The following is a 25,161-nucleotide window of genomic DNA, read 5'->3' on the forward strand; positions in this document are numbered from 1 at the left end:
GTTGTTTGTCCACTCGATTCATTGGAATGATACGCAGGCAACTGGACTACTTTGTTACGTGCAATGTTTGGCCTTATGCTCACAGAGATAGTATACAAAAACCAGAGAAAATTTTGGCCTAGAATTTTTGTTGCTAATGTAATGGATACATGTGTCCGTTAGTAAACCTCACTCCCTGACAACCTTAAGGGGTGGTTGGCATCTCTAGTTTAAGCTTAGTGCCTAGCACGTCCCACTTTCAATGAGGAGGAATCAGGTTTGAACCCCTAGTGGTTAGAGTGTCCGCCCTGAGATCGGTAGGTTGTGAGTTCAAACCCTGGCCGAGTCATACCAAAGACTATAAAAATGGGATCCATTACCTCCCTGCTTGGCACTCAGCATCAAGGGTTGGAATTGGGGGGTTAAATCACCAAAAATGATTCCCGGGCGCGGCCACCGCTGCTGCTCACTGCTCCCCTCATCTCCCAGGGGGTGAACAAGGGTGATGGGTCAAATGCAGAGGACACATTTCACCACACCTAGTGTGTGTGTGTGACAATCATTGGAACTTTAACGGAAGCCCTAACCGACACAAGAACTGAATCATCTAAAATTTGGTGCATACGATAACTGGCATTTACAAAATGGAGCAAACAAACTATTACAGATCAACCCTAAACAAGTTTGACTGAAAAGTCATAATGCACATGATGTACAGTACATACATACATACAGTATATATATATATATATATATATATATATATACCGTATTTTCCGCACTATAAGGCGCACCGGATTATTAGCCGCACCTTCTATGAATTACATATTTCATAATTTTGTCCACCAATAAGCCGCCCCGGACTAAAAGCCGCGCCTACGCTGCGCTAAAGTGAATGTCAAAAAAACGCTGCGCTAAAGTGAATGTCAAAAAAACAGTCAGATAGTTCAGTCAAACTTTAATAATATATTGAAAACCAGTTAATGTCACAACACACAAAATAAACATAGCGCTCACCTTCTGAAGTTATTCTTCATTCATTAGGCGCACTGTCAGCTTTTGAGAAAAATTGTGGTTTTTAGGTGCGCCTTATAGTGCGGAAAATACGGTATATATATATATACCGTATTTTCCGCACTATAAGGCGCACCTAAAAACCACAATTTTTCTCAAAAGCTGACAGTGCGCCTAATAACCCGGTGCGCTTTATTACGATTCATTTTCATAAAGTTTCGGTCTCGCAACTTCGGTAAACAGCCGCCATCTTTTTTCCCGGTAGAACAGGAAGCGCTTCTTCTTCTACGCAAGCAACCGCCAAGGAAAGCACTCGCCCCCATAGAACAGGAAGCGCTTCACCCGCCCCCATAGAACAGGAAGCGCTTCACCCGCCCCCGGAAGAAGAAGAAAAAACGCGCGGATATCACCGTACGTTTCATTTCCTGTTTACATCTGTAAAGACCACAAAATGGCTCCTACAAAACGATCCGGTTCATAAAAAGACGCAATCCCTCCATCCGCACACGGATTACTACCGTATTTCACAGCAACTGAACCGCACTGTGGAACGGGAGCACGTACGGTGAATATTCGCTCCACAGGGAATGAGAAGTCATCCTTCACTGTGGTTCTAGCTTGCCATGCTAACTTCCACCCATCCAAAAGAGACCTTTCCAGCCGGCGTCATCATAAAAGCTAACTCGAAGGGATGGATGGATGAAGAAAAGATGAGCGAGTGGTTAAGGGAAGTTTACGCGAAGAGGCCGGGTGGCTTTTTTCACACAGCTCCGAAGGCGAACACACCTTCACTAAGACGGGCAGATAGCGCCGGTCGACATACGCCAACATCTGCCAGTGGATCGTAAATGCCTGGGCAGATAGTTTCGGTCACAACTGTGGTCCGACCTTTCCGGAAGGCAGGATTCACAGAACTGCTGGACAACAGTGACACTGACTCCGGTGACTTCGACGAGACGGAACCGGCCATTTTGGATCCCGTATTCGCCCAACTTTTCAATTCGGACACCGAAGACGAAGAATTCGAAGGATTTACGAATGAAGAATAACTTCAGAAGGTGAGCGCTATGTTTATTTTGTGTGTTGTGACATTAACGTTCGAGCAACATTATGTTGCTATTGTTCTACACCATTTTGAATTTTACTATGTTTGTGATTGCACATTTGCGTACATTTTGGGACAGAGTTGTTAGAACGCTGGTTTTCAATATATTATTAAAGTTTGACTGAACTATCTGACTGTTTTTTTGACATTCACTTTAGCGCAGCGTTTTTTTGACATTCACTTTAGCGCAGCGTAGGCGCGGCTTTTAGTCCGGGGCGGCTTATTGGTGGACAAAATTATGAAATATGTAATTCATAGAAGGTGCGGCTAATAATCCGGTGCGCCTTATAGTGCGGAAAATACGGTATACAGTACAGGCCAAAAGTTTGGACATACCTTCACATTGAATGCCTTCACATTCAATGTGTTTTCTTTATTTTTATGACTATTTACATTGTAGATTGTCACTGAATGCATCAAAACAATGAATGAACACATGTGGAGTTATGTACTTAACAAAAAAAGGTGAAATAACTGAAAACATGTTTTATATTCTGGTTCCTTCAAAATAGCCACCCTTTGCTCTGTTTACTGCTTTGCATACTCTTGGCATTCTCTCGATGAGCTCCAAGCACACCTGTGAAGTGAACACCATTTCAGGGGACTACCTCTTGAAGCTCATCGAGAGAATGCCAAGAGTGTGCAAAGCAGTAATCATACCATACCATACCATACCAACTTTATTTATAAAGCCCTTTAAAAACAAGCACAGTTGAAAAACAAAGGGCTGTACACCACAAAGAAATAGAGGCAAAGGACAGACTAAAAAATAACATTTAAAACAGAAATAAAAATACACAATTAAAAAGCAAATATAAATTACCCTAAGAACAGTTTGTTAGATAAAAACAGTTTAAAAGTTAAAAACAGTTCAAAAGTTAAAAGCTAAAAACAGTTCAAAGTCTCATGCTGGGTTAAAAGCCAGTGAATAAAAATGGGTTTTAAGAAGGGTCTTGAAAATAGCCAAAGAAGGGGCCTGTCTCACATGGAGAGGGAGATCGTTCCAGAGTTTGGGACCCGCAACAGAGAAAGCTCTGTCCCCTCTGAGCTTGCGCTTTGTTTTGGGTACCTCCAGGATCAGCTGATCAGCTGACCTGAGGGACCGGGTGGGGGCATAGAGATGGAGCAGCTCAGAGAGGTAAGGTGGGGCAAGACCACCTAAGGATTTAAAAACGAGTAAGATCATTTTAAAATGGACTCTAAAAGACACAGGCAGCCAGTGGAGGGAGGCTAAAACAGGAGTAATGTGCTCTCTTTTTCTTGTGTTAGTTAAAAGTCGGGCAGCTGCATTTTGGACCAGCTGCAGACGTGAGAGGGAGGACTGACTAATTCCAAAATATAAAGAGTTACAGTAATCCAGCCGAGATGTAATAAAGGCATGGATTACTGTCTCTAACTGTTGCCTAGAAAGAAGGTTTTTAACCTTGGCCAGCTGACGTAAATAAAAAAAGCTGGCTTTCACCACTGTGCCAATCTGACGGTCCAATTTAAAATCACAGTCAATACGAAAGCCCAGGTTGGTGACCATGGGCTTAACGTGCAAAGCCAAAGGGCCAAAGTCAACAGGGGGGAGATCACAGGTACCACTAGGTCCAAACACTATTACTTCTGTCTTCTTTTCATTAAAATTTAAGAAGTTTAGGGCCATCCAGGCCTTATATCATCAAGACAGGCAAGTAATGGCTGTATTGAAGAGGCATGATTTCTCTTTAATGGAAAATACATTTGTGTGTCATCGGCATAACAATGAAAAGAAATATCATGCTTTCTTAGGATTGAGCCCAGGGGAAGTAAATAAATAGAAAAGAGAAGTGGTCCCAAAACTGAGCCTTGTGGGACCCCACATGTCAAGGGAGCAACGGAGGATTCAGATCCAGCAACATTTACAGAGAAGGTCCTGTTAGTCAAATAGGACTTCAGCCAACTCAAAGCAGTACCACAGATGCCCACTTGATGCTGCAGGCGGCTAATTAAAATATTATGGTCCACCGTATCAAATGCTGCTGTTAGATCCAGTAAAACTAAAATCACATGATCACCTAAATCTGTTGCTCGAAGGATGTCATTAAAAACCCTTAATAAAGCTGACTCGGTACTATGGAGGGGTTTAAACCCAGACTGAAAGAGCAAAGGGTGGCTATTTTGAAGAAACTAGAATATAAAACAATTTTTGAGTTATTCCACCTTTTTTTGTTAAGTACATAACTCCACATGTGTCCATTCATAGATTTGATGCCTTCAGTGACAATCTACAATGTAAATAGTCATGAACATTAAGTAAACACATTGAACGAGAAGGTGTGTCCAAACTTTTGGCCTGTACTGTATATATATATATATATATATATATATATATATATATATATATATATATATATATATATATATATATATATATATATATATATATTAAATATGTCAAAACTCCCATTAAATACATTTATGGGGTGGACAGGCTTCACATTTCTGAGATTTGATGTTTTTAAAGCAGAAGCAATGCAACTTACTCATAAAATACATGTTTAAATGTGTTTATTTTTTCATCCGAAATATTCCTATAACTGTAAACACAATATGTACAACACTAGGGATCGGTACCAAATTTGGTACCTTTAGAGGCACTGACCAAAGTCTGTCGGTACTACCGCATATCAATGCAGATACAATCAAACCATATTTTGATACCTTTGTTGCATGTGACGTCACAGTCGTCTCAAATACTTGGCGGACAAACAAGCACCCAAGCAGCACCCGGAGCCGACTAGGTCGAACTGCTTGTAGGTAATGTTGCAATTTTCCTTGGCAACAGAGCAAGTATGCCTGATAAAAAAACACTGGAATTTACAGCAAGTATCAAAATGCTAATTTACATTGGATTTGCCATACACATGCTACTGATTAGCATTAGTGATTTTACACGGCGATTTCAACACCTCCAAATTTGGTAAACAAAAATACAACTAAACAAACATAACAATCAAACAGCTGGTGTGTAATAAGTACAATAAACACAGTAGGACATTTTTTCAGGGCTCAATAAAAGTTCATAATTTAAGTTAATACAATTGCAACTGCATGCAAATTCTACCAAATAATACTTGCAAATGAGAACTAGAGGTGTTAGAAAGCAAGATATAACAACTGGACAGCACAGTTATCATAATCAGCTCACTGTTAAATGTTAAATAAAAATAAAGTAATTTGATTTTATCACAAAACAACTTTTATTAACACATGAACACGTGTGAAGTACTGAAAATCGGTACCGTTGAGTACCACTATCGATTCCCAGGTACACGTAATTGGTACCGTATCGATTCAAATGTGAAAGCTACCCATCCCTATGCAGCACTACAACACAATGAAAACTCCACAGTTGCAAATCTGTTTTATATGCCAGAAAGCGCTTCCTGGTCAACTATCGGAGTTTATGAGTTAATTAGCTAATGGTAGATGAGGTCTGACTCCCTCAGCAATCAGAGGAGGGTTTGTGAAGCATGGCATCCACATTAAAGCAAGTCATACACTAATGGCGACAAATGGAAACACTGTGGTGCTCTGATTATGACTGCTTTATCGTCTCATTTGTTCTTTTTTTTTGCACACTCATCACTTTGCTTTTCGCCTGCCATTTTTCATGTTTTCCTCCCAACCTAACACAGTGCCTGGTTTAGTTTTTTTTTTACAGTCACCCTAATACAGCGCATAGGCTGAAAGATGCAAGCGAGAGTGCATGAGCACACATGAGTGATGGCTCCCTGGACGCGCTGCACCGCACTGCAACTATTGATCTTGCTCATGCATATGTAGAATATGTACTTCCCACTTTTTACTTAGGAATAATAAAAGCATGAGTAGTGCGTAGCTGACTGCCAGCAGCGACAGAAAAAAATTGGGAATTTTTGTATGTAGCAATATGTTACATAATAACCATACAGCTTTGATTTATGAAAGTAAATGTAATACTGTTGATTATAGTCGTGTGATGCAGTGGTACCCAACCACCGTTCCGGGGACCGGTACCGGTCCGTGACGCATTTACTACCGGGCCGCACAGAAACATTAATTGATTTATAAACTAATACATTTTCTCCAACTTAACTTCCATCTGTCCCATTAAACACACCAAAAAGCTTGTTTATAGATGTATATTACAACTCCTGACAGGAAGTCGCCATTTGTTATAGTACATTAATGCACATTAATGAACATATACAATTTTAATGTGTCAGGTTGTAGCCAAAGGCTAATTTTCAGCTTCAGGGTCATTGTATATAGCAGGGGTTCTTAACCTGTTTGAGCTCAGGACCTACACTTCAGAGGGACCCGGGAAAACTCCACTATTAACACTGAATTACAAACCCCGTTTCCATATGAGTTGGGAAATTGTGTTAGATGTAAATATAAACGGAATACAATGATTTGCAAATCATTTTCAACCCATATTCAGTTGAATATGCTACAAAGACAACATATTTGATGATCAAACTGATAAACAATTGTTGGGAAAGGTGGCAATAAATACTGATAAAGTTGAGGAATGCTCATCAAACACTTATTTGGAACATCCCAAAGGTGATCAGGCAAATTGGGAACAGGTGGGTGCCATGATTGGGTATAAAAGTAGATTCCATGAAATGCTCAGTCATTCACAAACAAGGATGGGGCGAGGGTCACCACTTTGTTAACAAATGCGTGAGCAAATTGTTGAACAGTTTAAGAAAAACCTTTCTCAACCAGCTATTGCAAGGAATTTAGGGATTTCATCATCTACGGTTCGTAATATCATCAAAGGTGTGACGACTGGGACGCATGGTGATGCGGGGTTCGTTCTCTCAGGAATGCAGACGGGCGTCAGACACAGCGTGCAGGTAAGAAAGTATTTATTTAATAAATAACTTATACTGGAAAAAAGAAAAGGGTGCTCATAGCACATAAGGCAAAAACTAAAAGAGCTAGCATGGGAGCTAGAAGGTAAAAAAAAGGAGTTTAGCGTGTAAGCTAACAGGTACAGAGCCGGAACCAAAGTCGTCAACTGTTGCACGAAAACAAACTACGAAGCCAGAACAAATGACAGGGAGGACAGACTTAAATAATAATGTCAGTGATGACAAACAGGTGCGTGTCGGGAACAAACGCGGCAGGTGAAAATAATAAGCAGCCATGGCAACAAACTCAGGTGTACAAAACAGGTACTCAAGGAGTCCAAAACTAACCAAAAACACAAGTATCTTGAAAACGTAAATAAAAAATATGATCCGGGCAGCGGATCACAACAAAAGGGTTCAGAGAATCTGGAGAAATCACTGCACGTAAGCAGCTAAACCCGTGACCTTTGCTCCCTCAGGCTGTACTGCATCAACAAGCGACATCAGTGTGTAAAGGATATTACGACATGGGCTCAGGAACACTTCAGAAACCCACTGTCAGTAACTACAGTTGGTCGCTACATCTGTAAGTGCAAGTTAAAACTCTCCTATGCAAGGCGAAAACCGTTTATCAACAAGACCCAGAAACGCAGTCGGCTTCGCTGGGCCTGAGCTCATCTAAGATGGACTGATACAAAGTGGAAAAGTGTTCTGTGGTCTGTCGAGTCCACATTTCAAATTGTTTTTGGAAACTGTGGACGTCGTGTCTTCCGGACCAAAGAGGAAAAGAACCATCCGGATTGTTATAGGCGCAAAGTTGAAAAGCCAGCATCTGTGATGGTATGGGGGTGTATTAGTGCCCAAGACATGGGTAACTTACACATCTGTGAAGGCGCCATTAATGCTGAAAGGTGCATTCAGGTTTTGGAGCAACATATGTTGCCATCCAAGCAACGTTACCATGGACACCCCTGCTTATTTCAGCAAGACAATGCCAAGCCACATTTTACATCAACGTGGCTTCATAGTAAAAGAGTGCGGGTACTAGACTGGCCTGCCTGTAGTCCAGACCTGTCTCCCATTGAAAATGTGTGGCGCATTATGAAGCCTAAAATACCACAACGGAGACCCCCGGACTGTTGAACAACTTAAGCTGTACATTAAGCAAGAATGGGAAAGAATTCCACCTGAGAAGCTTAAAAAATGTGTCTCCTCAGTTCCCAAACGTTTACTGAGTGTTGTTAAAAGGAAAGGCCATGTAACACAGTGGTGAACATGCTCTTTCCCAACTACTTTGGCACTTGTTGCAGCCATGAAATTCTAAGTTAATTATTATTTGCAAAAAAAAAAAAAAAGTTTATGAGTTTGAACATCAAATATCTTGTCTTTGTAGTGCTCTCAATTGAATATGGGGTGAAAAGGATTTGCAAATCATTGCATTCTGTTTATATTTACATCTAACACAATTTCCCAACTCAAATGGAAACGGGGTTTGTAGTAATCTTACTCTTTGGGCAGCCGAGGCAACTCTTGTTCATTTATTGTGTCAGAGAATAAAAGAGTTATGGTTGAAAACAACAAAAGAAACAATCACATTCCTTGATATAAACATCCCAATGACACTGCAAACTTGTATTCTTGGGGATCTCCATCGATTTAGTAACGTGTCATCAAAGAGTAAAAATGCATTTTTTTTCAGTATGCATAATAACAAAAAGGGTAATATTAAAAAAAATGGATAGATGTTGATAGTCCAACACATACTGACTGGTATACACAAGCTATGGAGATGATATCAGTAGAAACAACTGCATTTAGTTTAGATAATAATGAGTCATATATTGGAGTATGGGATCCATTATTTAAATTTGTTTGAACTATTAAATGAACCAAAAATATGACTTATTATATATCTTTGTGGAAAATATTGGACACAATGTCTTGTCAAGTTTATGAGATGCCATGCAAGTGTAAGCCACTGTGACACTATTGTTAATTTTATTTTTTTATTTTATTTTTATTAATGTCTGTAATGATAATGTCAATGAGGGATTTTTAATCACTGCTATGTTGAAATTGTCACTAATATTGATACTCTTCTGATAATATTCATTTTTGTTTCACTACTTTTAGATTGTTCTTTGTCATGTTTGTGTCTCCTCTCAATTGCTCTGTTTATTGCTGTTCTGAATGTTGCTGCGTCGGGTTTGGTTTTGGAATTGGATTGCATTATTATGATATTTTTGTGTATTGTTTTGTTTGATTGATTAATAAAAAAATAAAATAAAAAAAGGAATCTTACTCTTGCTTTTGATCATATTAAATAAAATAAAATACAGTTCCCTACCTTGTAAAATGATATAAAAGCATGTGTAAATCTCAAAGATTAAACTATTAATTTAACAAATAAACCTTAGGCTTAGGTCGGACTGATTAGACAAAATAAATGTACTTACAATATACATTATGTTCTGCTAATATAAATACATTAATAAGGGACAAGCGGTAGAAAATGGATGGATGGATAAATATGTTATTTAACTTAACTGTCAATAAAATTAAAATGCAAACAAAAATGCCACTCAAGTCATATTTTTTGCGCTTAAGAAATTTCTCTATGAATTTCACTCTGGTTGTTTTATATTGTCATTACTGCCACAAGTGGTAGACAAGTGTATTACAACTGAGTACCGCTGTGGCCTATGCGGACCACAGCTGAAAAAACATATATGTTACATTCTAGGGGGCGCTTGCCCTATTGTAAAGAAACACTGGTATATATTATATGCCATCAACGTGCCGGCAACTATCTTTTTGCAAAGAAACACGCCCAGGGCTCCCATTATTTCAGCACTATAGTGATTTTTCAACGTTTTTGCTGTTTTTATCTGCCACACGTGAATAGCCGGTCATCCATACATTAATCCGGTCCCTGGTGGAAAAAAGGTTGGGGACCCCTGGTGTAAAACATACAAATAACTCAGTATTATTTGTCAGTATTATCTATTATTGACAACAATGCTCTCCGTTCAATTCACTTTGCCGTGAAACACAGCCAAGATTATTACAACACAATGTATGCAATTAGATGATAATAAAAGAAAGGTGTGTTGAAGTGAGAACAATGTTGCAATTTGTCATCGAAATTAACTTGAAAATGCTTTTCGCAACGCCACATCCGCTAAAGCAATAAAACCCTCATTGCAGCATGTGGCCTTTATGGTGTGAAAACATGGTCCTACAGCACTCATCGCACTCTAGGGTACCCACCAATGGGAAAGCATCCAACATCTAGCCAATATGCTTCACGCATACAAAGACCAGCATTAAATCAGAGGGCTGGGGTGTTAAAACTACCAAGCCGATGAAGAAACGCCACCCGGAGGGATTTATCACGACCCGGCAATGCAAAATTGTGTTCTTTAATGACCTGAACATTGCTTAATTGCTATATTAAGACTTACAGCCATAAAAAAAAGGTGTGGTAATCATGGTTCAAACTTGTAAATACAATATAATACAGTTTTTAATGTATAGATATTTATAGATTTTTTAATTCCATTACATAAGAAGAGGAGATTCAGCATATACTGTATATTATACTATACAGTATAGACACATATTGTACATACATATCAAAACAAACTTACCACATTTTCCGGACAATAAGAAATGCTACTTTTCTCCTATGCTTTGAGCCCTGTGGCTTGTAAAATGGTGCAGCTAATTTATGGATTTTTCTTTGCTAACGGCCATAAAGTTTTGCATTCAACAAATAGTTTTCATAAAACATTGACAGAGACAATGAAAGGGTGTGTTATTGTCTTTTGGACAAGTTTGCTCGCTACAGGTGCTGCGGGTTGAACGTGTACTTCCTGTGTAGTGCCTTGAACCAGAAGTATATCCCGGTTTGTTTACTATTTGTCCAATCCAATCCAATCCACTTTATTTATATAGCACATTTAAACAACAAAAATGTTTCCAAAGTGCTGCACAACAATATAGCCATAGCGTTCCCACGCGAAAGGATTCTTCATTCCTCACACCGAGCAATGTTTGTAATTTTTACAATGTAACTAAAACAATTCATACGTACCAAACTGTGCCATGTTTGATAATAGTGTTTCCATGCCTATTTGTACGTGCAAGCTCGCGTCGTTGGCATTAATGAATATGCTAACACGTTTACAAGTGTCTGGTTGGAGTGTCCGCCCTAAGATCGGTAGGTTGTGAGTTCAAACCCCGGCCGAGTCATACCAAAGACTATAAAAATGGGACCCATTACCTCCCTGCTTGGCACTCAGCATCAAGGGTTGGAATTGGGGGTTGACTCACCAAAAAATATTCCCGGGCGCAGCCACCGCTGCTGCTCACTGCTCCCCTCACCTCTCAGGGGGTGAACAAGGGGATGGGTCAAATGCAGATAATAATTTCACCACACCTAGTGTGTGTGTGAGACAATCATTGGTACTTTAACTTAACTTAACTTAACTGTGTTAGTATTATTAACTTACAATGGCATTCCTTTTGTGTTGTTTCAGTTTCGTGAATTCACCAAAACGTCACCGTGGAGTTATTGAATCTGTTTAGCTAATTGGAGACCTAGCTTCCGCAGCTAGTGGGTCCATGACAATGACTTTTGTTTGATCAGCTGTTTTTACTGCCGCGTGACAGGCACCGTTTGGAAACAATTAAGGTATGTAAACAAACATTTACAAAATATTTCGTACTGTTAATACATGTATATTTGCAGCTTATAGTCCAGTGCGGCTAATATATGTGAAAATATCTATTTCTTCTCAAATTTGGTGAGTGCGGCTTAAACACCAGTGCGGTCTATAGCCCGGAAAGTATGGCATATCTGTGTAGAGTGGAACCTGTTTATGTTGACGCTCCTCAAACTGGCTGACTGACATCGACATGATCAGTTGTCAACGTAACCGAAACTGAAACTTACCATTGCTTGCATTTTTACTTGTGACTTTGCCATACTTGCCAACCCTCCCGATTTTCCCGGGAGACTCCCGAATTTCAGTGCCCCTCCCGAAAATCTCCCAGGACAACCATTCTCCCGAATTTCTCCCGATTTCCACCCAGACAACAATATTGGGGGCGTGCCTTAAAGATACTGCCTTTAACGTCCTCTCTCACCTGAAACCTTCACCCCTTAACAGCCGCATTTTGTCCAGGCGTCCGCTTTTCCAACATATAAACAGCGTACCGGCCCAGTCACATAATAATGTAGCGTTGGACGGGTTTAACAATGATCTTCACTCGAAGATGTCGAGAAATGCTGACACATTGTATGATCAATTAACTGGTTTAATGATAATGCAAGGCATACTTGGGTCAACAGCCATACAGGTCACACTGAGGGTGGGCGTATAAACAACTTTAACACTGTTACAAATATGCGCCACACTGTCAACCCAAACCAAACAAGAATGACAAACACATTTCGGGAGAACATCCGCACCGTAGCACAACATAAACACAACAGAACAAATACCCAGAATCCCTTGCAGCACTAACTCTTCAGGGACGCTACAATAACATCTACGGCTTTTGGAGCTCAGTGCACAACTGCACACACAACAAGAAGGAGACGAAGCAGAAGAACGAAGAAGAGACATGGCGACGACGAGTAAGAAGAAGAAATACGCTTGCAAGGTCCAAAATGATTGGAAAAAATAATTTCATTTCATCCAGAAAAGCTCGAAGGGGAAGGGGTATGCTGCCTGCACCTCAACCCCACCGCCCCAACCCCCCAACCCCGCCCCAATGCCCCCCATCTCCCGAATTCGGAGGTCTCAAGGTTGGCAAGTATGGACTTTGCCCAGAGACATACTGTAAGGCGAACAGGTAATAATAAATTAGTTTTGAACTTTGTTGTCATTTGTGCATATTTTTAGTTTTATTCATGTGATTTTATGACATTTTATGTGACATACTTATCTCAAAAGTTGCTGTGGTAATTTTGTTGTATGTCTACAAAAACACTCGCGAAAAAGAGCGCACACCTCCGCCAGGTCCTACCTCCCAATGGAAAAAAAAGTCCTGAATCCAGATGGTGGTTCGGATCACCCCCAAAATGTTATTTCTGATATTTCCTCATAGGTTAATCAAAATGTGCTTTTGGAGCTATTTATAGTGGAATGAAAGAAACAGAGTGATGCCTCTTGTCAGTCTTTGTGTCTGTGGGTGGAGGCGAATCCGCTAGCATACACACACACAGAAGTTGTGGCTTGTAAAATAAACGTAAGGTATTGCAGTGGAAATTATCCGCATGACTTGTTCCTTAACCCATTTGGGGGATATTACCCGAAAGTTAGATTCAAATCCGCAAGTCACTTATTGAGTAGCGGAATAAAAGAAACAGAGGGGACACTCTTGTCTGTAATCCACTATCTTTGTTTCTGCTGTTTTTTAAGGTAACATAGTAGAAATTATCCAGATCAGGCCCAAGATCTAATTAATTGTTCCTTATCCCATTTCGGACATTTACGGAAAGTTTTATGAAAATCCGCCCGTAATATTTTGAGTTATTAACTAAGCAACTAACTGACAGATAGACAGATTTACATACAATTTATATTATAATTACTAAGGGTGAAACGGTAGACAAAAATTTCGGTTCGGTACATACCTCGGTTTAGAGGTCACGGTTCGGTTCATTTTCGGTACAGCAAGAAAACAACAAAATATAAATGTTTCAGTTATTTATTTACCAAATTTGAAAACAATGGCTTTATCCTTTTAACATTGGGAACACTATAATAATTCTGCCCAAAAATAGAAATAGCTCTGTGTGTGATGGATGTGAGCCACCACTAGGCTGATCAGTGCAACAGCAGGCAGTCATGAATGCTAAGCATAACAATAACACACATATACACATTGCCAGGGTTAATGTGGTCAACATATATACAATACAAACTAAATAAGATAAAGCTCAGAATGGTTTCTTAACAAAACCTTTCTACATATAAAGTGCTTTTTTTGATTGATTGATTGAGACTTGTATTAGTAGATTGCACAGTACAGTACATATTCTGTACAATTGACCACTAAATGGTAACACCCGAATAAGTTTATCAACTTGTTTAAGTCGGGGTCCACGTTAATCAACTTTAAACTGCCTCAAGTTGTTGCTCAGATTAAATAAAATGACAAAAGTTTTCTTCTACATATAAAAAGTGCAACATTAAATAGCAGAGGTGTGGACTCGAGTCACATGACTTGGACTCGAGTCAGACTCGAGTCATGAATTTGATGACTTTAGACTCGACTTGACAAAATGTAAAAAGACTTGCAACTCGACTTCGACTTTAACATCAATGACTTGTGACTTCACTTGGACTTGAGCCTTTTGAATTGACATGACTTGACATGACTTGCTACTTTCCCCAAAACCCAAAGATGAAAAAGTTATTCGGGAGCGCTCCGTATTTTTCATTGTGTACTTGTCTATCAGCGTTGCGTGTGTCAGCTGGTGTGGTCTCAGTACAACAGCCAATCAAATTAGATCTACTTTGTTTTCATCACACAGCATTCATCCAATCAAATTGCAGGACAACCAACGAAGAAGACATGTCCAAACCACACGCCAGTGAACAACAAATGATACCTAAAATAATTTTGTTTGGGTATAAAAATTACGAGGTGGTCAACACAAAACGGTTTGCAGTATGCAACACATGCGGTTCGAAAATTACTGATGGAGAGGCAACAACTTCCAACTTTGTCCGGCATTTGAAGTTGCACAAAGAACGGTAAGTTTTGAATGCAAGATAACGTTTATTGGCTAAGTAACGTGACTTTTATTTGCTGTGTAGTTAAATCAGTGAAGCTGTAAACTCACTGCTAACGTTATAACGTTATTGCAAACACGGGAATCTGTTGCAGTTCACTACCTTATTCATACTTTTTGTTCAGTGATTTTTTTCAAGCAGGGTTACGTTAGTCAATATATCACACGTAACGTTAGACGGCGGTCAGCAGCACCGCGTATTTTAGCCACCTAAAAAAAGACAAAAATAGTAAAATAAAGGTCAGTTAAAATGTATACTATATTATGAATATGTGTACCGTTTTAGCTAGCTTTCTGACATACTGTTGGTTGTTTACCTCAGTGGTCCCCAACCACCGGGTCCGTGGATCGATTGGTATCGGGCCGCACAAGAAATAATTTTTTTTCTTTTTCTTTTTTTAATTAAATCAACATAAAAAACACAAGATACACTTACAAGTAGTGCACCAACCCAAAACAACTCTCTCCCCCCTTTTGTTCTGGGCATTGAACATGAAGACTCTTCCTTCACTGTTCCGAGTGGCCATGAGAGTCTTGGCAGTGCCTGCCTCCAGTGCTCCAGTGGAGCGAGTTTTCAGCCATGGTGGCATCATACTACGCCCCCATCGTGCACAAATGACTGACAGACTCTTGGCTAATTTGGTCTTTTGCAAATGCAATGCAGCATAGGGCCCTGACATATAAAAAGTACAACTTTTTTGTTATGTTCACGTATATGTCATGTTTTTTCAATGTTAACACTTTTGTACAAATAAGTACATTTGCACTTTATTTTTCAATGTGTTTGTTCTGTAAAGGAATGAGTTAATGTTTAAAATGACTGGTTAATAGTGTTATTATAAAGTGCAATGTCAGCACAATTTTCTTTCCTGCAATTTAAAATGCACTTGTTTTAATAAATAAATACAGCGTTTGAAAAGCATACACAATCTGTTTTAATATATTAGTCTGTGGTTAAAAGGACTTGAAAGGACTCGAAACTCAAAATGCAGGACTTAGGACTTGACTTGAGACTTTCCAGTCTTGACTTTGGACTTGACTCGGGGCTTGCCTGTCTTGACTCGGGACTTGACTCGGACTTGAGGGCAAAGACTTGAGACTTACTTGTGACTTGCAAAACAATGACTTGGTCCCACCTCTGTTAAATAGTTTCAAGTCAACTCAGCCTCAGATTAACTTTTCTTCCCCCCCCCCCCCCCCCCCCAGCCTTTAACCCTGGTGATTTTCACTCAATCGTCATGTTTTTTGCCAGGAAAATCAGTTTATCCACATTGTCTGCAGAAAGAGCAGAACTGCTTGCAGTTACAATGTCTCAGTGGGTCAAAATCTAGTTTTTAATGCAATATGGTCTTAAATCTGCTGCTATAAAAACACCAACGGCATTTGTTATTGCTTTAGCCCTGCCTGACTCGCCAAGGAGAGGCTGCTTGAATGCGGTGTTTGCACGACGCTCGTCTTTATCTACGTTGAAGCGATGTTCACTTGGGGATGGTGACGCTTCAAATGGGTTAGCATGTTTGACATGTTGGCAGAAGCATACACTACTGCTGCTGAACAATGTCGGCAAACCTTCGTCCTCCATTGTTGTATCGCACCGCGAAGCCTTATTGTTCCCAAACGGGAGATCTTAACAAGGCAGTAGGGTCTTCCAGCTCTGACTTTTACATGTTGTCGTGTGTCGTCCCTCGGTGTGCATTGTTTACACAACGTGCGCTACGCTACTTAATATGTCCGTGTGGAAGCTCGTTCGGTACACCTCCGAACCGAACCGAAACCCCCGTACCGAAACGGTTCAATACAAATACACGTACCGTTATACCATTAATGATTACATATATGATTATGATAAGGATGTTAAACATACTACAACAAGTCGACACAAACAAAGCGATTTTTCATACATTTGTCATATCATGTGTGTTGACGTTGACTTTTTGTGATACAGTAGGTAATGTAGGTATAAAAAAAAAGAAGGTAGATCAGAACTTGATGAGTTGGTTGTCATAAACCAGAGGTGTCAAACTCGTTTTAGCTCAGGGGCCACATGGAGGAAAATCTATTGCCAAGTGGGCCGTAACGGTAAAATTATGGCATGATAACTTAAAAATAAAGACTACTCCAGGTTGTTTTCTTTGTTTTACTTTGGCCAAAAATAGAACACGCACATTATGAAAACGTACAAATCACAAATAATCCTTTGGACAAAACACTTCAAGTTTGTGGAAAATTCTGAGGAAATTAGTGCAGCTTCAAAAACACAATGAGCTCAGACTCTGTCTCAGTGTATCTCCAAAGCCATGATTAAAGACCTACTGAAATGCGATTTTCTTATTTAAACAGGGATAACAGGTCCATTCTATGTGTCATACTTGATCATTTCGCAATATTGTCATATTTTTGCTGAAAGGATTTAGTAGAGAACATCGACGATAAAGTTCGCAACTTTTGGTCGCTGATAAAAAAGCCTTGCCTGTATCGGAAGTAGCAGACAAGTAGCGTGACGTCACAGGTTGTGGAGCTCCTCACATCTGCACATTGTTTACAATCATGGCCACCAGCAGCGAGAGCGATTCGGACCGAGAAAGCGACGATTTCCCCATTAATTTGAGCGAGGATGAAAGATTTGTGGATGAGGAAAGTGAGAGTGAAGGACTCGAGGGCAGTGGGAGCGATTCAGATATTCAGCTCGGAATGACTAAAACAGTAAATAAACACAAGACACATATATACTCTATTAGCCACAACACAACCAGGCTTATATTTAATATGCCACAAATGAATCCCGCATAACAAACACCTCCCCATTCCCGTCCATATAACCCGCCAATACAACTCAAACGCCTGCACAACACACTCAATCCCACAGCCCAAAGTACCGTTCACCTCCCCAAAGTTCACACAGCACATATATTTCCCCAAAGTCCCCAAAGTTACGTACGTGACATGCACATAGCGGCACGCACGTACGGGCAAGCGATCAAATGTTTGGAAGCCGCAGCTGCATGCGTACTCACGGTACCGCGTCTGCGCATCCAACTCAAAGTCCTCCTGGTAAGAGTCTCTGTTGTCCCAGTTCTCCACAGGCCAATGGTAAAGCTTGACTGTCATCTTTCGGGAATGTAAACAATGAAACACCGGCTGTGTTTGTGTTGCTGCAGCCGCCCGCAATACACCGCTTCCCACCTACAGCTTTCTTCTTTGCTGTCTCCATTGTTCATTGAACAAATTGCAAAAGATTCACCAACACAGATGTCCAGAATACTGTGGAATTTTGCGATGAAAACAGACGACTTAATAGCTGGCCACCATGCTGTCCCGAAATGTCCTCTAAAATTAGTGACGTCACGTGCCGGCGTCATCATACCGAGACGTTTTCAGCAGGATATTTCGCGCAAAATTTAAAATTGCACTTTAGTAAGCTAACCCGGCCGTATTGGCATGTGTTGCAATGTTAAGATTTCATCATTGATATATAAACTATCAGACTGCGTGGTCGGTAGTAGTGGGTTTCAGTAGGTCTTTAAACTTTAAGTCACAGTCTTTCTGGGATTGAACAAAACACACAACATGTAAACTCTTCTAGGTATTAAAATACCTCCTTTGTCATGCCCATGTATCAATCCAGTGCTAACTCAACAAACCGTGAGAAATGGAGGTAAAACTATTCAAAAGGGTTACGTTTTCCCGTTTTTGACAGAGACATTATGGGGGAGCAAGGGTGCCAAATAATGATGTGTTTGAACCAGAAGACATAAAACGGCAGGTTTTAAGTTTCATTTGGGTCGAGGTTGAGGAGCCACAGCCACACTTTACTTTGTACCTCTTGCCGGTCCTAACAGAATTGCTATTGTGACATCCAGTGGACACATTTAGAACAGCAGTTTATTTCATAAAAAAAATGTAATACTTGGCAAACTCATCGAGCGGGTTGGATAAAACATATTTGCGTGCCTGATCCGGCCCGCGGGCCGTAGGTTTGACACCCTTGTCATAGACGATTTGTTATTGTTTACAACCTCAGGGAATAATCCACTGGACACAGGTGGACTTTGATTTAAATGAGTAGTAGATAGTAATGGTTGCTTTGTTTTAAGTTATTGTGTAATAAAGACTCTTTGCTCAAACAATTGTTTGCAATAAAAGAGAATAAGGAACTAGTTTAAATATTGTGTTGATATTATTAAACTGCCATATAACAAACCACAAACCATTTGAAAAATGTTTTAATAGATATAAATAGTATCAGTATTGGTATCGGTCAAACTCACTGGTGGTTGATCCGTATCGTAATCGGCAACATCCCTACAGTATATACATACAGTCTGTACAAATACATTATATTGCCGATTGTATCATAAACCTGTATAGGACACTTATAGAAACTGTTTGTATCATGAGCAATTAAGTGTATAATTTCTGACCTTGCATCGAAAAATATGTAACAAAATATATATATATTTTTAAAAATCTTGATTAATATGATGTTGCTCTGAGCATTTAATGAGAATATTCATAGAACAATACCTATGCTGGAAGTTGCGCTCACACACACACACACACACACACACACACACACACACACACACACACACACACACACACACACACACACACACACACAGACAAAGAAGAAACAAGCCCCCACACATACAGTATATAAACAATAAATACAACATTTGACTGCAGGGCTTTTGTTATTTTTTTAACAGATGTGAATATTTTTGTATGTAAAAAAAATTGTTGTTGTTTTTTTCTCTACCTGTTGCTGTTCCTGAGTTTGACGTGCCCCCCGGGCTCTAGGATCTGGCCGTTCTTCAACCAGGTGAGTTGGGGCTCAGGTTCGCCCTGGGCTTGGCACGTGAAGATGGCGGTGGTCCCGACGGGTCGCGCAATAGACTGCGGTGGTTGAGTGAACTCTGCAGGAGCTGGAAAAAAACACGTCAAATGAGGAGTCAAGATGGTCTCAACAAAATTTGAGGATTAAAAAAAAAAACGTAGAAACATGACATTACCATGTAATAGGGGTGGGTGGGTTGGTCTCAATAGTACCAATACAAACTGTCATGATCCCACTTTACAGTTTTAGACTTGTCATTATTTTCTGTGTTTGCTTTTTTTCCTGCCTTTTGTCGGTCATGTGTTACTCTGTTGTCACGTTTCATGTGTCAGGTAAACCGCGATGAATGGGGCCATATGAATCCCATATGATACTAAGTATTTAAATTATTTGACCTCAATGCTGCCTTCTGTCTCAGACTGGGGTAGAGTGGCCATGCCAGCAACTTGAGGGTTCCAGGTTCAATCCCCGCTTCTGCCATCCGAGTCACTGCCGTTGTGTCCTTGGGCAAGACACTTTACCCAGCTGCTCTCAGTGCCACCCACACTGGTTTAAAAATGTAACTTAGATATTGGGTTTCACAATGCAAAGCGCTTTGAGTCACTAGAGAAAAACACTATATAAATATAATTCACTTCACTTCACTTAAAAGGGCTGCAGCCCAGGGGCCCCCACATATTGACAGCGTAATGCAACGATTTAAAAAAAAATCAAAATAAAATAATTACAAAAAAATTGGTGAGTAAAATCATGATCTTTTTTCAAACTGTGTTTTTGTAACGTTATCCTATCCCTGAATGCACGTGTCCGATTCGTAGCTCGGGTTATCGTTGTGTGACTCGTGTCGGACAAAGAAAAGGGTGGCTAATTGCGTCTTGTTTGGACACCATAAACTGCAAACATCATCTTTGCAATTGCACAATGAAGAAACAAAGGGCATGAGAGAAGTACTCAGAAGAGACTGCTGCGTTGGCCTGCGTTGCACTATCCTTTTGTTTCTGTTTTATGCTATCTACAGTAGGGAAGGGATACATACAGTATGGCCCAATATCTGGGTGGGTTTTTGCGTGAGAGGAAAGTGGGCCGTTAATCATTTTGCAATACGGTCTGCTGAAAATGATGGAAAGCGTCAATCTACATTGCTACCGACACTGTGGTCAAAATTGGAATTTCTGTATAAAGTTAAGTTAAGTTAAAGTACCACTGATAGTCACACACACACTAGGTGTGGTGAAATTACCCTCTGCATTTGACCCATCCCCTTGTTCCACCCCCTGGGATTTGAGGGGGAGCAGTGAGCAGCAGCGGTGGCCGCGCCCGGGAATCATTTTGGTGATTTAACCCCCAATTCCAACCCTTGATGCTGAGTGCCAAGCAGGGAGCTAATGGGTCCCATTTTTATAGTCTTTGGTATGACTCGGCCGGGGTTTGATCTCACAACCTACCGATTTCAGAGTAAACACTCTAACCACAAGGCAACTGAGCAGGTTAAAGTGCATTGTGCACCCCTCCCCTTCCCCCAATTCGCCACGTTTCATATGTCAGGTAAACTGCGATGAATGGGGCCATATGAATTCCATATGAAACTAAGTATTTACATTCTTTGACCTATATGCTGCCTTCTGTCTCTGCATCCTGGGGTCAGGCCATTAGCCGACGTGCGCCACCGTGACACACAGGACAGTATCAGTTTTGGGTTGATACTAGTGTGACGTACACCTGGTTGATACTGTTATATTTACATATTGCTAAATTGTTTACAAAAAAAAAAAAAAAAAAAAAAAACACATCGGAAGCCTTTGGGGGCGAAATGCCAAAGGATTTGAATGAATTTTTATTCTTTTTGTTTTTGTGCACAATCTAATGGGGAAATTCTACTTTTTGCCAGCCCTGCTTCCAAGCCTGTGTTTTTGTTTGACACTTTATATTTTTTATAAGTCGCGCCACTCCCTGTTTGTGAATTAAACGACCTTTTTGCCTGCATTGGCCATCGTGTTGTCGTAATGCTACACAACATTATAGCGAAACATAACAAGCCCTGTATTAACTTGGTATTTGATTGATACCAGAATCTGCAGCATTGCCCGCCCAACATTTTATATAAAATAAAGAAGCCTGGAACTTTGTGTGGTTTAAAATGCAATTTACCAGCAGTGATTTGATGTCAGTTTGCAGAATTATCAGATGTCATCATCAGGTGTTTCCACGGAAGAGCATCTGTTCGCCCTAATGCGCTTTTAAAACACTTAAACACATGGAAGCAAACTGCAGTTTCATCATATTGTGCCTCATCATTCTATGCTACAAGCAACCACCCATGTTCAATTAGATGTGATAACTTATTCATATGGAGGTGGGCAGGGACTTTATGGATACTTTAAATCAGTCAGTAATTACAGTTGCAGCTGCAAAAATGGCTACTGGTTGACGCTTTCGTTTGAAATGACTCCTGTGTATTCACCTATTCAAAGGGATTTTAAATATCACCATGAATTATGTATGCCTACTAATTAAGAAAGCATGTTTTGCTATTATCTCATACTCATCACAAGAGGTTTGAATACCGGAGAGCATAATGCCTGTTGGAATAAGGCCTCATGCACTGAAAAAAACCCAACTTGTAGGATTTAACAAGTTGCTGGACTAGATTTTCAGTACAAGATGCTGCTTCAATAATAAGTCACTAATTTCAAGTGAAACCTACTTAACACTGCTTAAAACTTAACAATTGCAGTATTGCTAAGTGCAAGGGTGCCCCAATCCGATACTGATATTGGTTATCGGTCCGATATCGGCAAAAAAACCAACAACAAGTGATATCAGTGTTCATCTAAAACAGGGTCCCCAAAGTACGGCCCACGGGCCGGATCCGGACCCCCAGCATCCAAAATCCGGCCCACGGGAAGTCCCAAGTTAATTTTTATTTTTTTAAATCTTTCCTTTCTAATCCATTTTCTACCGCTTGTTACTCTCGGTGTCTCCTAGCCACTCAGGCAAATCATATTGTCTAAAAATGAATTTTCCCTTCGATAACGTGACAATGTTAAATGTCAAAACGGATTAAAAAGACAATGTATATATATATATATATATATATATATATATATATATATATATATATATATATATATATATATATATATACAGCCCGGCCCCGGGCCAAATTTTTTTAACCCAATGCGGCCCATGAGTCAAAAAGTTTGGGGACCCCTGATCTAAAATCTCCAATACAAGCAGTCCTGCAGTCTGTTTATTTGCACAAAGCTGGACACAAGTAAAGTCAGTTAACATCTAGATGTTCTCCAATAAGCACACAAGGTTGGTATTGTCTTATATTTCAATGAAGTCATCTACAAAAGGTAAGGCTATAGGTGGTTGCAATCACGTGACCTAGAGGCACAACTGGGCACTTCTGGGTTTCAGGCGATGATCTAAGCCCCATTAGGCTACTGTTTATTAACCTGAATCAGTGCAGATTTTGGCTTATTTTGAAAGGTTTAAAGGCCTACTGAAATGCGATTTTCTTATTTAAACGGGGATAGCAGGTCCATTCTATGTGTCATACTTGATCATTTCGCAATATTGTCATATTTTTGCTGAAAGGATTTAGTAGAGAACATCGACGATAAAGTTCGCAACTTTTGGTCGCTGATAAAAAAGCCTTGCCTGTACCGGAAGTAGCAGACGAGTAGCGTGACGTCACAGGTTGTGGAGCTCCTCACATCTGCACATTGTATACAATCATGGCCATCAGCAGCGAGAGCGATTCGGACCGAGAAAGCGACAATTTCCCCATTAATTTGAGCGAGGATGAAAGATTTGTGGATGAGGAAAGTGAGAGTGAAGGACTAGAGGGCAGTGGGAGCGATTCAGATATTCAGCTGGGAATGACTAAAACAGTAAATAAACACAAGACATATATATACTCTATTAGCCACAACACAACCAGGCTTATATTTAATATGCCACAAATTAATCCCACATAACAAACACCTCCCCCCTCCCGTCCATATAACCCGCCAGTACAACTCAAACACCTGCACAACACACTCAATCCCACAGCCCAAAGTACCGTTCACCTCCCCAAAGTTCATACAGCACATATTTCCCCAAAGTCCCCAAAGTTACGTACGTGACATGCACATAGCGGCACGCACGTATGGGCAAGCGATCAAATGTTTGGAAGCCGCAGCTGCATGCGTACTCACGGTACCGCGTCTGCGTATCCAACTCAAAGTCCTCCTGGTAAGAGTCTCTGTTGTCCCAGTTCTCTACAGGCCAATGGTAAAGCTTGACTGTCATCTTTCGGGAATGTAAACAATGAAACACCGGCTGTGTTTGTGTTGCTGCATGTCGTCCGCAATACACCGCTTCCCATCTACAGCTTTCTTCTTTGCTGTCTCCATTGTTCATTAAACAAATTGCAAAAAAATTCACCAACACAGATGTCCAGAATACTGTGGAATTTTGCGATGAAAACAGACAACTCAATAGCTGGCCACCATGCTGTCCCAAAATGTCCTCTACAATCCGTGACGTCACGCGCAGACGTCATCATACCGAGACGTTTTCAGCAGGATATTTTGTGCGAAATTTAAAATTGCACTTTAGTAAGCTAACCCGGCCGTATTGGCATGTGTTGCAATGTTAAGATTTCATCATTGATGTATAAACTATCAGACTGTGTGGTCGGTAGTAGTGGGTTTCAGTAGGCCTTTTAAGGCAAATATAAAATCGATCATGAAAAAAATATTGTAAATGGGATGGAGTGGATTTTTACAGTCTTAAGAAAATATTTAAACCATTTGCAGCTCTAGCGCCCTTGAGCACATGAAGCCTGCTATATGTGATGTTCCTCTCACTATCTTTTCTATCTTCAATCTTCTTTGTTCGTGGTCTGAGAGGTCAAAATAGTATTGAAATGTGATTGGTTGGTGACCACTCCCAAACAAACTCCACATCTTGCCCAAAGTCAGCCGGGATAGATTCCGATGGATGGATGGGTTATATCATTGCACCATCCATCCATCTTGCTCTTGTTTTGGTCCTTTCTCATTGGTTTTGATGCTTCCACTCCCTCCTTACTGTACCTTTATTTCTTCAAAAGGACCAACAATGTAAGGCACTGTTGTACTATAAAAGTTTACACTGAACGCGAATCAGAACATCCTGGGCTATATTTATACTATAAGAAATGAGCTGCCTTGCAAATCATGACAAATTACAGTGATACCTTCGTACTGTTCTCTTCTTTGAGGATTCGATTACAAAATTCGAAAAATGTTTGACGAAAGTTTGCCCCAGTTTGACTGGTGAAAGAGTTTCCTTTTTTTATTTTTACCGTACGAATCGATAATGTTTGTTCACAATGTTCAGATGATGATACTTTATATCACCAACTGACCAAAGGACAATCATTAAAATACATAACGTAACAGGAATAACCTGTCAACCTACACCACACTGAAAGCTACATTTGTTTCACAATCGATACCGTTACTCAACGGGACCAATTTTTGGTACTTTTGTGTGTGTTCATATGGTAATA

The 25,161-nt window shown here is 40.1% G+C and overlaps 1 protein-coding gene across 1 annotated transcript in view; it reads right to left on the bottom strand.

The window, feature by feature from the left end:
* The window catches only part of LOC133616259 (immunoglobulin superfamily DCC subclass member 3-like), a 216,928-nt gene that overhangs the window by 46,875 nt on the left and 144,892 nt on the right, over nucleotides 1–25,161 (bottom strand). The window contains 1 exon segment of the mRNA XM_061975446.1: nucleotides 19,536–19,701. Coding sequence (XP_061831430.1) covers nucleotides 19,536–19,701 — 166 coding nt within the window.

This window comes from Nerophis lumbriciformis, linkage group LG15 (genome assembly GCF_033978685.3).
Source record: "Nerophis lumbriciformis linkage group LG15, RoL_Nlum_v2.1, whole genome shotgun sequence".
NCBI lineage: Eukaryota > Metazoa > Chordata > Actinopteri > Syngnathiformes > Syngnathidae > Nerophis > Nerophis lumbriciformis.